This window comes from Oryzias latipes, chromosome 17 (assembly GCF_053564925.1).
Source record: "Oryzias latipes strain Hd-rR chromosome 17, Olatipes_Hd-rR_3.1".
NCBI lineage: Eukaryota > Metazoa > Chordata > Actinopteri > Beloniformes > Adrianichthyidae > Oryzias > Oryzias latipes.
This window is the reverse complement of record NC_136253.1, coordinates 16,419,990-16,435,664: the sequence shown is the minus strand read 5'-3', so window position 1 is coordinate 16,435,664 and position 15,675 is coordinate 16,419,990. Positions and strand designations below refer to the sequence as shown.

Here is a 15,675-nt window from a genome sequence, read left to right as displayed (position 1 = left end):
CAGTGTAGATACCCACAATTGCAAATTATATCCAATATATTCATCAAGACTCAGTAGTGTTCGCTCTCTTGGGGATGCTGGTTATTGTGAGGATGTCGATTGTTGTGTGACGTATGCTGGAAACAACAGACTGGTCTTTGGATCAGGAACAAGAACCATCGTGCAGACCAGTAAGTCTTTTCTGTCCTTCATTGTGCTGACAATCAGACTTATCGACTTATATTCAGGATTATAGTGAAAATTCAGTGATGGAGCTGCTGAATGTAGACATGAATATCAGACCCTTTTGAGGTCCAGAAGTGGACTTTGGTTCTGGACTTAAGCACAGCCAGAAGCTTTGCTGATTCTTTGTTTTTTACTCCTAAAAAATTTGGAATTGGATTTGGTTTATTTCAAGGAATCAAAACACAAAGATACTAAAGAAGACAAACATAAGAGATGTATATCTTTACAGAGGTATATCAAACTTCAGGTGAATGGTCACATTTTTATTGGCCTTTTTTTTTTTAGAAGTAAGAGATACATGTAAAAGATGCCATTATAACTACTCTAAATTATAGACATGTTTGATCTCATACATACAGTACATGACACAATGAAGCCATGAAATTTGAAGGTTTCCAAAAACAGCTAGTTAATTGCTTGAAATGAGTGGGAGGAAGTAAACCTATAAATTCTTATCACTGTTATGCTAATGTTATAATTGAAAACAGTTTCTTGTGCAAAAAGAAATGGCCAAGATGAAAAACATTCTTGTCAATCAGTCTGACGTTATGCAGACGATGTGATTTTGTTGAATGTAAAAAAAATCTACAGATCAGATACCAAGCATTAGTTTTGTGGAGTTAAGTCTGACTTTTAGACTAACTTTTTTGAGTTTAAAGGAGTTTATCTTTTAGCGGTAAAACCAAACTAAGTTTTGAAAAAAAGTCAAAATCCAGAAAACTTTTATCTGGAATGACAAGGAAAATCATACATTCTTTTCAGTAACAAAATAAAATTTTAGGTTTTGCATGTAGTCGTACTGCAGTGAGGACGTGTGAGTTTTTGTTGAGTCCACAGTCTTTGTGTGTCTGGAACTGGAAACAGGAAACTCTTGTTTGGGAATGGAATCAGGCTGACTGTGGGGAGCAGTGAGTACTTTTCTGCATTTATCATAAAAAACAAAAGGTTTCAGAAATTGAAATTGATACATTCTACACATATTTTTTGTTTTTGTAAATCTTTTGTGTAAATCTGCACCTAATTAATATTCTGCAGTTTTTAAGAAGAATGGTGTTGGTTCAGATCCAAATCATGATTCCAGATAATAGAGGAACAGACTTTAATCCTTAACTTTTACAAAATGCCTAAAGATGCAGAAGATCTAGATATTAAAAAATTGATTCATATTATTTATTCTTAGAAAAACTAGATTAACTGTTCAAACCAGTAAATTCTAAATTGTATTCAGATTACATTTATAAATGGTTTTTAGGTTTAAACTCCAGTGCAAAACATGTTCAGCAGACAGGTTTGACAATTTTTGGATCTGGAATCAGATTAGTTGTTGAAAATAGATGTTTAATAATTGGCTAAATGAGGAGATTAAGAAAGTAAATAACTTTTGCTTCACAAAAAACATCATTAATCCGATTCAGAGAGAATCCCAAACCTGATGGTCTCTGAGTTTGTGTCAGACCTTCATACTGTGTGACTCAATCTGGATTAAACAAGATGATCTTTGGATCTGGAACCAGATTAACCGTTCAAACCAGTAAGTTCAAAATTGTACTATTCAGATAATGTTTCTAAATGGTTTTTAGGCTTAAACTCCAGTGCAAAACCTGTTCAGCAGAAAAGTTTACCAATTTTTGGATCTGGAATCAAATTATTTGTTGAAAACTATATATTTAATAAAGAACTAAATGAGGAGATAAACTTTTGCTGCACAAAAAACATCATTAATCCGATTCAAAGAGAATCCCAAACCTGATGGTCTCTGAGTTTGTGTGTCAGACATTCATACTGTGTGACTCAATCAGGATTTAACAAGATCATCTTTGGATCTGGAATCAGTTTAACCGTAGAAACCAGTAAGTGTGTTTAGATTGTGGATTGTACTTTAAATTGTTAGTTTGTATTTTCTAAAAGTCTTAATCTGTTTTATCAGCATATGGGGGGTGGACTAAGGAATATTTAAGGGCATCTTTGGATCATGGACCACTTTAACCATTGAAACCTTGAAAGTTCTAATTCATGATGATTTCACAAAGCAGAAAGTTAAAGATGTTCAGAAGTTTGTTTTTAGATCTTTTTAAAAAAACAAAGTCATCTGCAAAAAAGCAGACTTTGTTTTTATTTTAGTTCAACAATTGAAAATCATAGAATCTTGACTTTTTTAAAAAGGTAAAACAATCAGTAAAAGTTACAAATTTATAGAGCAAATTTGAAAAAGCATAATCGATGATCTTACCAAGTGTTACAGATTTATTTTGAAACATAAAGCATTTATTTTCTTCAGATAAAATTAATATCATTTGGGTTTAATTTGAAGCTATTAAACTGAAGAAAAATCAAAGTTAAAGCAGGAATTTTATTTTTTTTAATTTAGGAAAACTACATTTTTAAATGATAATAAAAAAAGTCTGAAAAGCTCCAAAATGTAAGTAACTTTTATAAGTTATTTATGTTTTAATGAAAAGATTTTAGTTTAAACAAAAGCAGATTGCTGATGATTGTTTAGTCCGCTTTGCTCTGGAAGTAAAAGTTTAACCTGGAAGTAAAACTTTTATGAAAAAAAGATTTTAGATTACTAAAAGAAACCTTGAAATTGCTAAATTCTACATATATGTTTTGCTTTTTTAAACATTTTGTTTAAATCTGCAACTTATTAATATTAGGCAGTTTTTAGGAAGAATGGTGTTGGTTCAGATCCAAATCATGATTCCAGACAATAGAGGAACAGACTTTAATCCTTCAATTTTACAAAATGCCTAAAGAAGCAAAAGATCAAAATAAAAAAAAATGGATTCATATTATTTCTTCTCAGAAAAACTAATTGTTAAGTGTAAAAAGGATGAATAATATTCAGGTTTTTGCTTAAGCTTCAGTTTTTGTTTTTGGTCCTCACAATGTGTGAATCTGGGCAATGCTAAGATGCTGTTTGGGAGCGGAACAATAATAACTGTTGAACCTGGTAAGTTCACATAATAATTCTTTTGGATATTTATTTGAACATGTTTAATCAAAAGTCTGAAAGTCTGAAATGATAGTTTTTATTGATTAAACAAAAATTAAACTCTTAATTTCTGTAAATGCATAGTTTTTTTTCAATTGCTCTACTTTGCTGTGAAAGAATGATTGAAATGAACAGATTTCTAATCTTAAATTAGTTATATTTATAATGAACATCAATTGGGTTTTTGGTTTAAACAAAAGAGTTGAATGTAGGAAGATACTGAGTACGTGCAGAGGTGAAAGTTCACCTCAGTCTGCTTCAGTTTGTGCTGCTGGGCCTCATGTTGTGTGTCTGGTTATGGTGGAGGAGGATATAAGATGTTCTTTGGATCTGGAACCAGATTAACCGTTCAGACCAGTGAGTTCAAAATTCTATCATTCATATTATGTTTCTAATGCTTTTTTAGGTCTGAATTCTAGTTTAGTTGTCAGGAAAAGGGGTAATTTGTACATAGTTTACTACATGTTTTATTGTGAAAGGTCAAATAGACCACAATCACAGCTGCTTTAAATTTTCTTCAGATCAGTGATCATTTGGATTGAAACCAAAAAGAAAGGACAGTTTGACATCATTAGGATAGTTTGATTCTGGATTTAATTTGGTTTTAAATTCTGATAGTGAGGACAAGTTTCTGTTGTGGAGTTTCATGATGTGTGACTGGAGTGAAGATGATCTTTGGATCTGGAACCAGATTAACTGTTCAAACCAGTGAGTTCAAAATTGTATTATTCTTATTATGTCTCTAAAGCATTTTTAAGCTTTAAACTCCAGTGCAACACAAGTTTATCAAATTATTTTTACATTTTTTATAATAATTGTTATTGTGAAAAGCTAAATGAGACTGCAATCACAGCTGCTTCGAAAACCCCATTAAATAAGTAATAATCGGGATTAAAATGCATCACAATCTACATCTTTGTGTCAGAAAGATAATTTCAAGATGACTTTAATTTTTTCTGTTTGTAAGGACAAGTTTACCATTTTTTGGATCTGGAATCAGATTAGTTTTTGAAAACTATACATTTAATGGTTGATTAAATGAGGAAGCAACATTATTAATCCGATTCAGAGAGAATCGCAAACCTGATGGTCTCTGAGTTTGTGTGGCAGACCTTCATACTGTGTGACTCAAGGAGGAGGATATAAGATCTTCTTTGGATCTGGAATCAGTTTAACTGTTCAGACCAGTAAGTTCAATTTGATATAATTTATTTTATGTTTCTGATGCGTTTTTAGACACATCCCTGTTATGCTTATGTTATAATTGTAAACAGTTTGTTGTTCAAAAAAAGGTGGCCAGGATGAAAAACATGCATGTCAATCAGTCTGAGGTTATGCAGACGATGTGATACTGTTGAATGTTAAAAAATCTTCAGTTTAGATACTAAGCATTAGTTTAGTAGAGTTAGGTCTAATTTTTTACTTTTTTGAGTTTCAATGGGTTTCATCCTTTAGTGGTTAAACTTAAAAACTTTTTTGAGTTTTGGTAAAAGGTCAAAATCCAGAAAAACTTTTATTGGGAACGACGAGGAAAATCATGCATTCTTTTTAGTAATGGAATAAAACCATAGGAAGTGTGTTTTGCATGTAGTTTTGTTGCAATGAGGATGCACGAGTTTTTGTTGAGTCCACAGTCTTAGTGTGTCTACATCTGGAAACTGGAAACTCTTGTTTGGGAATGGAATCAGGCTGAGTGTGGAGAGCAGTGAGTACTTTTTTGCATTTATAACAAAGAAAAAAGTTTCAGGAGTGAAAATTTTAACAAGACTTAAAAACGTAGTCCAGTCATAAGCAGACGATGCAAATTCTCTTCCATTCAATTATGAATGAATGGAAGTATTTATGAAGCGCAAATTCACAACTGAGGCTGTAAAAGAACGTTTTTTGGATTTATGTTTGATCACTTCATACAGAAACTAAGAAATCAAACTTTTAAACAGTTTTTGGGAAAAAAGTCTAAAAGCAGAGGAGAAAATAATTAATCTTCAGGATGGAGAGAATCATGAAATCAATCTTAGGATGGAAGCAAAGCCGTGAGACAAAAACATTGTGTGCAGTTGTGATGAACTGAGGCTGTGTGAGTTTTTGTTGAGTCCAGAGTCTTTGTGTGACTACATCTGGAGTCAGAAAAATCTTTTTTGGTGAAGGAATGAAGCTAACTGTTCAATCTGGTGAGTAAAATACAAACTTAATAGGACAATTTAAGGACTTGTGGCTCCTCAACAGTATTTACTAATTTAACAAGAGCAGGAAAACTTTTGAGGATAAGTAATCTGGACTAAGTGTTTGAAGTTAAAGACAGTTCCCCTCTTTTTGGGTAAATTGTCAAAAAGACTTTGACAATTTAAAAATTAAAGAAATCCTCATGGATAGTAAGCAAAGCATCTTAACTCCAAAACGATAAGTCCAGATGACTTTTTTCGTCAAGTTTTTCTGCTATAGAGGAGTCCTGGATGAATGAGTCTCAGAAATAACATTAACATGAGCTGAATAGGAAAAACTCAGAACATGTATCTTCTATTTTTTCTCTCTTCTGACAGTTTTTCTTCATTTACCATTTAAATGTGCTAAATCTTTGGAGAACACGTGTGTTTACTCACTACTGCACAGCTCCCACAGTTCTTGTTCAGTTCACACTGACAGTGTGTCTGGATCTGCAAACCGGAAAGTCTTCTTTGGGAATGGAATCAGGCTGAGTGTGGAGAGCAGTGAGTACTTTTGCGTATTTATCACGAAGAAAAAAAAGCTTCATGAGAGGCAATTATCAAAAGAGTTAAAAACCTATTCCAGTCATAAGCAGACGATTTGTTTCTAGTCAATTCAATTCAGCGCTAGTTTACAACTGAGGCTGTGATATTATGATACACAAATGGCAAAATTAACTTTACAACCATTTTATTAATTGATTGTTTTAATCATATTCAGTCCAGATCATTTCATTTGGACCAGATTGTCACCTTTGCTTAATACCAGCCAAGGACCAACAGATTACGTACAAATGTATTATTCACAACATTAATGTCACTTAAATATTGAAATTGATAATTGAATTCTTCAATTTGTAGATATTCTTAAAGAAATTAAAAATATAAACTGTCTCTAAATCCCCCCGTTACCCCGCATAACCTTTGTATGATCACTACATAGAGAAACTAAGAAATCAAAATTTTAAACAGTTTTAGGAAAGAAAGTCTAAAAGCAGAGAAAAAAACCATTAATCTTCAGGATGGAGAAAATGAAATCAATCTTAGGATGGAAGCAAAGCCGTGAGGAATGAACATTGTGTGCAGTTGTGATGAACTGAGGCTGTGTGAGTTCTTGTTGAGTCCAGAGTCTTTGTGTGACTACATCTGGAGTCAGAAAAATCTTTTTTGGTGAAGGAATGAAGCTAACTGTTCAGTCTGGTGAGTAAAATACAAACTTAATTGGAAATTAAAAGACTTGTAGCTTCATGACAGTAGTTACTAATTTAACAAGAGCAAAGAAAATTTTAAGAATAAGTAATCTGGACTAGTGTTTGAAGTAAAAGACGTTTCGCCACTTTTTTAGAGTCCAGAAGAGACTTTGACAATTTAAGAATTGAGAAATCCTCATGGATAGGAAGCAAAGCATCTGAACTCCAAAATTAAAAGTCCAAATGACTTTTTTTCGTCAACTTTTTCTGCTATGGAGACATGTTATAGTGTTATCTCAATAGAGATAACACTATAACATGAACTGAATAGGAAAACTCAGAACATGTAGCTTATATTGTTTGTCTCTCTAGACACTTTTTCTTCATTTAATGAAATTTCCTAAATCTTTAAAGAACGCCGTACAGCTCCTTTGTTTGATCACTGCTGCTAAGCTCCCAGAGTTCTTGTTCAGTTCACACTGACAGTGTGTCTGGATCTGGAAGCTGGAAACTCTTGTTTGGGAATGGAATCAGGCTGAGTGTGGAGAGACGTGAGTACTTTTACGTATAAAACAAAGAAACAAGACGTTATTGGCGAGATTCATGAAAACTGTGTGATTCTTTTCTGTCATGAGTCAATAAAAAACTAAATCAGAGAGAAGTTTTTTCCTGGTAAACAAGCTGATGTTAAATCTGGTTTGGTGGTTTTGGTGACACTGGCCGTTGAAAGTGAGCACTGACCTGCAGTTACTGATGAGTCGACAGACAGACTGAGAGTTCAGAGCTTCAGACACAATCACAGAAGAAACCAGAGCAAATATTCATTTACCTGCAGCAATAACATCAAGGCAATATTGGAATTTTAAGTTTGGATTTTATATAAAAAAGTCTCAAAATTAAAATCCAAAAAATATTATTGTTTTTGTTCTATGAAATAATTCTTCAATCGTAATTAGAAAACCTGTCAGCCAACCTGAAGCTTGAGTTTGCAGTTTAACCAAAGTCCCAATTTAAAGCAGTGAAAGCAAAAAATGTTGACATAAATGTATTTGGTGCTGCTAACATCTCTCATTGATCTATCTTGACCTTCAATTGACTTTTTAAATTTATTTTTCAATTGATTTTTTTTAATAGAATTTCAATTGATGCATTAAGCAATATTAAAACATCCATATGTAAGATATTCTGACAAGTTAAACATGTCAACCAGCGTCAGCGCGCACTGAAGTCCCTCATTCTATTTAGTTTAACTGCAAAATCATCTACATTTTCGGAAATGTTTTTCTTGTTTTAGTCGAGTATTAATGAAGAGCGTTTAAAAACAAAACGTTAATCCAACAATATAATGCAGCAAAAGCACAAACGTAAAAACACAGATGACCCTAAAGTCCCGTTAATGTCACGTTCCTGATGGTCCTGGAAGTTTAAAGATGTTAGTAGGTGAACCCTGCAGTTTCTGCTGGGCTCACATAGACTGTGTGACTGGAGGAGCATCACTGTATAAGCTCATATTTGGAGAAGGAATCACAGTAACTGTGGAGGACAGTGAGTAGATGTTTTATGATTATTATTTTATGATTCTTTATGTTTTTGTACTTTCCTTTTGCTGTTTTGAAGGAAAAACGATGTTCAGTCATAGTTCAGGCATCAGCAGGTTGTTTTTCTGTCTAGTATGGACTTCTGTTGGGGTTAGAAGAAGCTGTCTTCCCCTTCATGACAGTGGCTTTATTAAACAGAAAGTCTAATGATGAAATCGATATGAATTATTAGAGGTGGCATGTTTTTCCATCAGCCTGGAGTTACAGCTGAGGGGTCACACACTGTGTGTCTGGATCAGGCTGGAAAATGGTTTTCGGTAGGGGTGTCAGGCTGACTGTGCAGAAATGTAAGTTTAGATTTCTTTATTTTTTCCTTTTATTTCCGATAATGATTTTCCAAATAGAGGCTCTAGCTGCTGAGTTTATATTGTTTAGGTTGCAAAGAGGAAAAAAACCCTATTTTTTTTCACTCCCAACTGATGCTTTGGTATTTTTAATTTGCTGAATGTTGTCTGAAAAACTCAGCTATTGCTTTAAATCCAGAAAACATGCAATACAGTGCACAGAAAGTTACGTCCAAACTAAAACATTACAGACTTTTTTTATTGTTTCCAGTAATCTCTTTCTCCTTTCTCTTCTGAATTTTCATGCTTTACATGAATTTGTACTATTTCTTTCTATTCTACTTTCATTAACCTGCTAAAACCCGAGCTAATACTTTCCACACACACATAGTCACAAGGCCCCAGTTAAGCAGGTCTTAAGAAGTTTAAATAACTGCAAAAGTCAAATCTAACATGTGAGGAGACAAATGTACCACAATGCATCACTAATCATATCAGGAACATGTGCTGTAATAATGACTACAAATGTTATTGTTTACTTTTTAGATGAACGAAAGTCTGGAAAGAACAATTGGAGAAGCAACCTTCAGCTTTAACCACTTTAGCTTATAAAAGCAAAAAAAAGGCTTCTAGAAATATCTAATAGAAATAGAAATATCTTTATTGTCATTGTACATGTACAACGAAATTACAGATTCATGCCTCACATGAATTTGTACTATTTTATCTATTCTACTTTCATTAACCTGTTAACCTGTTTTCACAGAAAAACAGACCAAACAGAAAACCAGAGGCTTGTATTCCTTAGAAAGACCAAAACTGAATTTTACTTAAAAATAAAGCTGTTTAAAATGACTATGTGGAAAAAAAAGGAATAAACACACCAACGAGAAACACAAAATTGTGATGAAAGTGTTTGCATCATTGCAGGCTAACAGGAATGTTATATACGTATATATACATATTTAAAAAAAAGTGACAAGAAGCAGAAAAATATGTTATTAGCTTTATCATTACACGGCTGGCGGTCTCGACTCTTTGAATTAAGTGGTTTGTCGGTTGCTACACACAATTCACTGCTATTGATGAGTAAAATATTACCGTACTCACAATTCTTTAGTAATGCCTCATCACTATGTGATGATAATGAATAACCCCCTACATTAATTAAAATGTAGGCAAACTAAAATGAGTAAGAGCTTCACAGCAGTCTGTGCTTGTTGTTGGAGCTCCTCTCAGTGTGTGACTACTTCTGGAAACCTGAAGCTCCTCTTTGCTTATGGAACCAAACTGACGGTTGAATCCAGTAAGTTATTTGTTGTATCTTTCCACAAACTTTATTGTGTAGCTGGGAAAAACAATCAAATTCAGACTACGGTCTAAAAAGGACATGTTTTTTTTTCAAAAATCGCATTGATCAGAAAAAAACACTCCCACTCAAACTCACAATAGAAAAGATGAGAAAACCAAAAATAATTTATGTAAAATTGTTTGACAAATATTTTTCTGTGGGTTTTTATAAGCCAAAAATTGCCTTTCAATGATTTTGAAAGTTCTCCATAAAGGATCAGCTAAACTAATGAGTACAAATAAACAAATATAAATCAATAGTACATCGAAAATTGTTAAAAAAGAAATTAGTTTTTGAACCAACTGTAAAAATCACATTTGATCTTTAAATTCTTTAGAAATTGTCCAAGTTCCAAAAAAGACACACTTTTCTATATAGATATAGGATTCATAAGAGTATCAGAGCAGCTTTGTCAGATTAAATGTTCAAATGTTAAGTCTTGACGAGGATGTGAGTTTATGATCTACTGCCACGAACTGTGTGTCTGGATCTGGTTTCCAGAAGCTTCTGTTTGGATCTGGAGTAAAACTTTTCATCAGCAGCAGTGAGTAAATATTTTAAACCCGAACAAATCCCTTTTCTTGTTAAACTGACAGAGCTGGCTTGTGGGACATTATCAGTAATAAAGATGGCTACTGCAGTGTTTGAGAGTTTTGAGCTTTGTGAGCTGAGGATGAGCGTATTGCGTTTGACTCTGCAGCAAAGATCATTTTAGGCAAAGAAATGCAGCTAATCGTCCGCTTAAGTAAGACTCAAACAAATGCATATTTTAACTTTGACTTTTTTTTATTGATTCGGAAGTGAAAAGTATTCATTTTGATATTATAAACAGTGAAAAAAACAAACATAAATAAAAAAACAGCTTTTTTGCCAAAAACGAAAACTGATGTCATTAATCCTGCGTGATAAATCCTGTGATCATATGATATGATCATATGTTGTAGAAAATAAACCTGTTTCATTTAAAACATTTTAAAAAACTAATTCACTTAAATTTTCTTACATCTATTTCAGATGAAAACTAAAAAGTCTTCAGTTCTTCAGATCTTTGTGAAATCCGCTGAAGTAAATTTACTAATCATTGCCTGCCTTAACTTCACAAGTGTGATAGTTTTCACACTTTGAGAATCTCCAGGTTGTTTGGGTTGTGTGTGAATTGTGTTTGTGCTGTGGTGTGTGTCTCTGTGTGAATGATGGAAGTTGGAGACTGATCTTTGGACAAGGAATAAAGCTGAAAGTCCAAACCAGTAAGATACAATTATTTACTGCATCCATGCTCAGGGTTTTCCCAAACTTTGAGAATTCTAGTAATAATCCAAAATTAGGGTTGAAACGATTCATTTTAACAAGGGTTTGATTCATATCATAATTTGTGGTCGCTGATACGATTCATAGTTGATATTAGTTCATTTTGAACGATCCGGTTCACTGATCTAAAATGGATCAAGGACATCTTTAGCTAAAAATTTAACCAAGAAATCTTGGATTTCTAGTTTGAACTCAGTCATTGACCAAACTTCAAAGAATTCTTAGTTCTGCCTATTGCTGTTGTTGTTGGGGTTTCCTTCACTGTGTGACTCAGTCTGGAGCTCAGAAGATGTTGTTTGGGTCAGGAGTTGGACTCTCAGTTGAAGCGAGTGAGTCCTTTCTGGTTCTGATCCATTTGTTGATCTTTAAAAGTTTTTATCAGAATTTTTGCCTCCATTTTTTTTAGCTTGTACTCACTAATCTGAGTAATTCTTATTTCGCCAGATGCCTCCTGTTGCTTTTGATATGTCATCAGACTTTTCAGCCATAACTGGCTGAAAAATCGTTTGTTGGTGTTTGGACTAGCACCATCAAATACGATCACGTTGACATAAATTCCTAAATGTTGTGATCATGTTCATGAAATGAGCTGGTTCTCCTAGTCAAGTTCTTCACTGTCAGATCTGAAATTATTGAAACAGGAAGCCATGTTGGACCTGAGGACCCTCAACCAAAACCGATTTCATCTCTCTGTTATGCATTTACTGTTTTCAGATCCTGTTTTGGATCTGTGAGACACATGCTTTTGTTGGTTCCATGTTCATGATACTGAGTTTGAGTCTGATCAATGGTTTTAGCTCTGCTGTCTGTCACAGTGTGGCAGTGAGTTCCTTCTCCATCTTTCCCCGACCCCAAATCTCTGAATTTTTGTGTTCATGGGTCCTTCTTCTTTTGTGTGTTTCAGCAAATGAAGTCAAGCCGGACTTTTACTACCTTGAAGACCAAGATAAAGAAGACGACGTGTGCTTGGCCACAAGCTTTACAAGACATAATGCTGTGACATCACAACAGGATTTCAAGGGTTTCAATGAAACAAAGCCCACAATGATAACAGAATTTGGAGGGGTCTACAACCAAGTGGCATTTCTTAAAGAGCAAGAAAAAGGAAAATGTCAAGGTGAGGGTCTCCATGTTGACAAAATTAAATAGGCGCAATAGCAATGCTTAATTTTTATTGAATAAAGATTACTTTTTCAGAATTAAAAAAGACTAATCTTATGTGATCTTATTTTTTTTACAGCTCTCTCTACAAGTGAACCCTGTACTCCTAAACCTGGTAGGTGTTCAGCCCGCTCAGATCTGAAGGTGTCTCTAAAGTTGTCTCTTTGGGTCGGCATCTGATTTCCATTCTGCTCCTGTTTGCAGACCCCATAGTGAATCTAGCATCTCTGACCATCCTCGGCCTCAGGGTGATCTTCTTTAAAACGGTCGTCTTCAACGTCCTGATGACGCTGCGCCTGTGGAGCAGACAGTGTGAGTACCAAAAGAAAAAAAGAAGTCCCATGCAGCCCATACAAAAGTAAACACACTAATCCACTAAAACAGGAGCTGAAGACTTGACTTAGACATGTTAACAAAAGTAAAAGCCTGGTTTGGGCTTTTGGGCTTAATGTAACTTGACAAAAGCCAGAGTTACATTTGTTACTAAATAGAAAACACTTAATTTGGACTTGTTACCAAAGACTTGATTTAAACTAGTCAATAAGTACTGTACTTTAACTTGTTGCCAAAGTTATTTTTCTTTACTTGACTTAGAATGTTAACCAAAGACTAAAGACTTGCCTTAGACTTCTAACCAAAGACTTGGTTTGGACTTGTTACCAAAGATTTAATTCAGACTTGCTACCAAAGATTTGGCTTTTACTTTCAACCAAAGGCTTGATTTTGACTTGTTACCAAAGACTAAAGACTTGATTTGGACTTGTTACCAAAGACTTGACTTGAACTTTTAACCAACAACTTGATTTTGACTTGTTACCAAAGACTTCACTTAGAAAGTTACCAAATACTTGACTTATACTTTTAACCAAAGACTTGAATTGGACTTTTTATCAAGACTGGACTTAAATATGTTACTGAAGATTAAAGACTTGACTCGATTACTATAGAGCTGATTTGGACTTGTTACCAAAAACCTGAATTGCACTTGTTAATAAAGACTACAAACTTGACTTAAAACGGTTTTCAAAGACAACAAGGACATCAAAGTTCAAGCTAAGTCTGCGGATCACTTTGGTGGAGTTTTAGCAAAGATCTTAATAAGCAAACCTATAGTCTTTTACTTTATGTAGTCCAATTTCTATTTTAAGAAAATGTAAACTTTAGAAGACAAAATGTTGGAGATGATCTACACTGAGGCACTTGAAAACATCATTTCTGGAGACGCTATCTGAATTTCTCCTGACCGTCCAAGTGGAGGAGAAAGTGCAGGTGATTATCTTGGGATCACGCTGTGTTGTTTACTCCGAATTTGTGTAAAACTTAGTCTTGAAATAAACCAAGAATCTGAATGTACAGATAAGACATGCTGAAGTTGACGAGTTTGGTTTCCAGATTTTAGACACTTGAGGAAATAATGGAAGGTTTATGAACTGTAAAATCTTTTCTGTTTGTTGACAACGATCCCATCAATTAAAGTTTTTGTTCTTGTTTTTTTTCAGAATCTTGTCAGACTTGATCAGAAACCTCACTGTGAAGATGAAGATGAAGACAAAGATGAAGGCGTGTAAATAATCAAATGAGCTGTTTGCTGTTGCGTCTGTGAGAATCTAGCTGTCCTACAGAGAATGTGCTAAAGATGATCAAATAGAAATGCTAGTTTTGTGTTGACCGCATGAATAACTGTTGATGTAAATATGACAGTAAAATGTATTGGCTTGATTATGTTATTTCTTATTTTAATAAAATCTCTGAAAATGATTTTGAATCTTTTTGTGTTATTCAAACACATCCATCCATCTTAGGGTCACAGGACTATAGGAACCAACCCAGCTATTGTTGGGTGAAGGTGGGGTATCTCCTGAGCAGGACGCCAGTTTGTTGCAGGGCAACATGCACACACACCTAGGGACAATTAGAGGAACCAATTAATCTATAAAGGATGTTTCTGGACTGTGGTAGGAAGCCGGAGTGCCTGGAGGAAAATCACACATCCAAGAGGAGAACATGCAAACTCCACAGAGAAGGGCCCCAGCCTGGATTCAAACCAACGCCTTCTTGCCGTGAGGCGAGTGCTAACCACTCCCCACCCAGCAGCCTGCGGAAATATATTAGAATGTAAATCTTGATTTGAATAAAAACTGTGCTGGAAACCCAAACTGCACATGCTTAGCCAATCAGCATAAGAGTGGATGGAGCAAACAATGCAGCATACCAGGTTCAGATTAAAGGTTTAAAATGTGATGACCTCATCATAACCAATAAAAATAACTATCAGTGAAATCTGACCAATTTTCATTCAAACTTTGGCTGGAGCATTTTGAACCAGCTGGGGGCTTTTTTGAAGAGTTTTAGAACAGCCTGATTGTTAAAAAATTAGGTGAGTCTAATCTTAAAGTAACAAATGCATGAACTCATTCTTCTGCATCTGTTATGTTGTAGAGATTGCAATGAAACAAACAAAAAAACCTTAGATAAACCAAACACCGAGTTCAAAAGTGCATAGATTATATTTAGAAAAATTCCATTTATAGATGTTTACAATTTACAAAGGCTCTACTGCTCTGTTAAGCTGCTTCAGCCAAATGATTTAGCCAGCTGGGATAGGCCCAAAACAGGCAAGTTGATTCAAATGTGCTTGTTCCAAAGGGGTCTTCTACAAAGTCTAAAAAGAGACCCCCCCCATTTTAGTGTCCCAGTTGATTAATCTGCTCCACAGAGTTAACTGGTTCAAACCAGCTGGGGATAATTTGAAGGACAATGAACAAATTGTACACAAACACACATGCACAAAACAGCACACAACCCAAGGGCCTTAACACCCTCTCTTAACACCCCCCCTTAGCAAAAAAAACAAAGGTTTTAAAACACAAGGACTATTAGGGCACAACGTGACAAGTCAAAAAACAAGAACAAAAAACAAGATTTGTTAACTCAAAGAATAGGGTGTCTGCAGTCCTAATGTCACCAAGTGTGCGCCTCATCTCCATATTGCACTCTTGAGGCATTAACAGCACTTCCATCTTTAGATGTGATTGGACAACCAAAGGGACAGAGATGGGAAGTTCCTGATTTTAGAAATATTCTGGAGGTGAATGAAGTTCTACAAGGTGGGTTTACGTGAAAGTGAAAGTCAAGACCTCATCAAACAAGATTCCAAGATTTCTTACCACAGGACTGGAGCCAGTTTAGCTCAGGAGCCAGTTTAGCTCAGGAGCCAGTTTAGCTCAGGAGCCAGTTTAGCTCAGGAGCCAGTTTAGCTCAGGAGCCAGTTTAGCTCAGGAGCCAGTTTAGCTCAGGAGCCAGTTTAGCTCAGGAGCCAGTTTAGCTCAGGAGCCAGTTTAGCTCAGGAGCCAGTTTAG

The 15,675-nt window shown here is 34.7% G+C and overlaps 1 protein-coding gene across 23 annotated transcripts in view; it reads left to right on the top strand.

The window, feature by feature from the left end:
• The window catches only part of LOC101156281 (M1-specific T cell receptor alpha chain), a 47,148-nt gene extending 33,074 nt beyond the window's left edge, over positions 1-14,074 (top strand). For 15 of the 23 annotated variants that reach the window (XM_078934639.1, XM_078934659.1, XM_078934655.1 and 12 more), the window contains exons 2-5: positions 12,060-12,272; positions 12,396-12,431; positions 12,521-12,628; positions 13,816-14,074. In XM_078934639.1, the coding sequence (XP_078790765.1) occupies positions 12,060-12,272; positions 12,396-12,431; positions 12,521-12,628; positions 13,816-13,817 (359 nt within the window). In that variant the 3' untranslated portion in view covers positions 13,818-14,074. Of the gene's footprint in view, positions 1-1,638; positions 1,757-3,034; positions 3,179-3,308; positions 3,578-3,813; positions 3,929-5,132; positions 5,392-6,501; positions 6,625-7,894; positions 8,160-11,217; positions 11,485-12,059; positions 12,273-12,395; positions 12,432-12,520; positions 12,629-13,815 lie in introns of those variants that run through there. The other 8 variants (XM_078934656.1, XM_078934653.1, XM_078934649.1 and 5 more) reach the window with 8 other exon arrangements.
• The last annotated feature ends 1,601 nt before the right edge of the window (positions 14,075-15,675 follow it).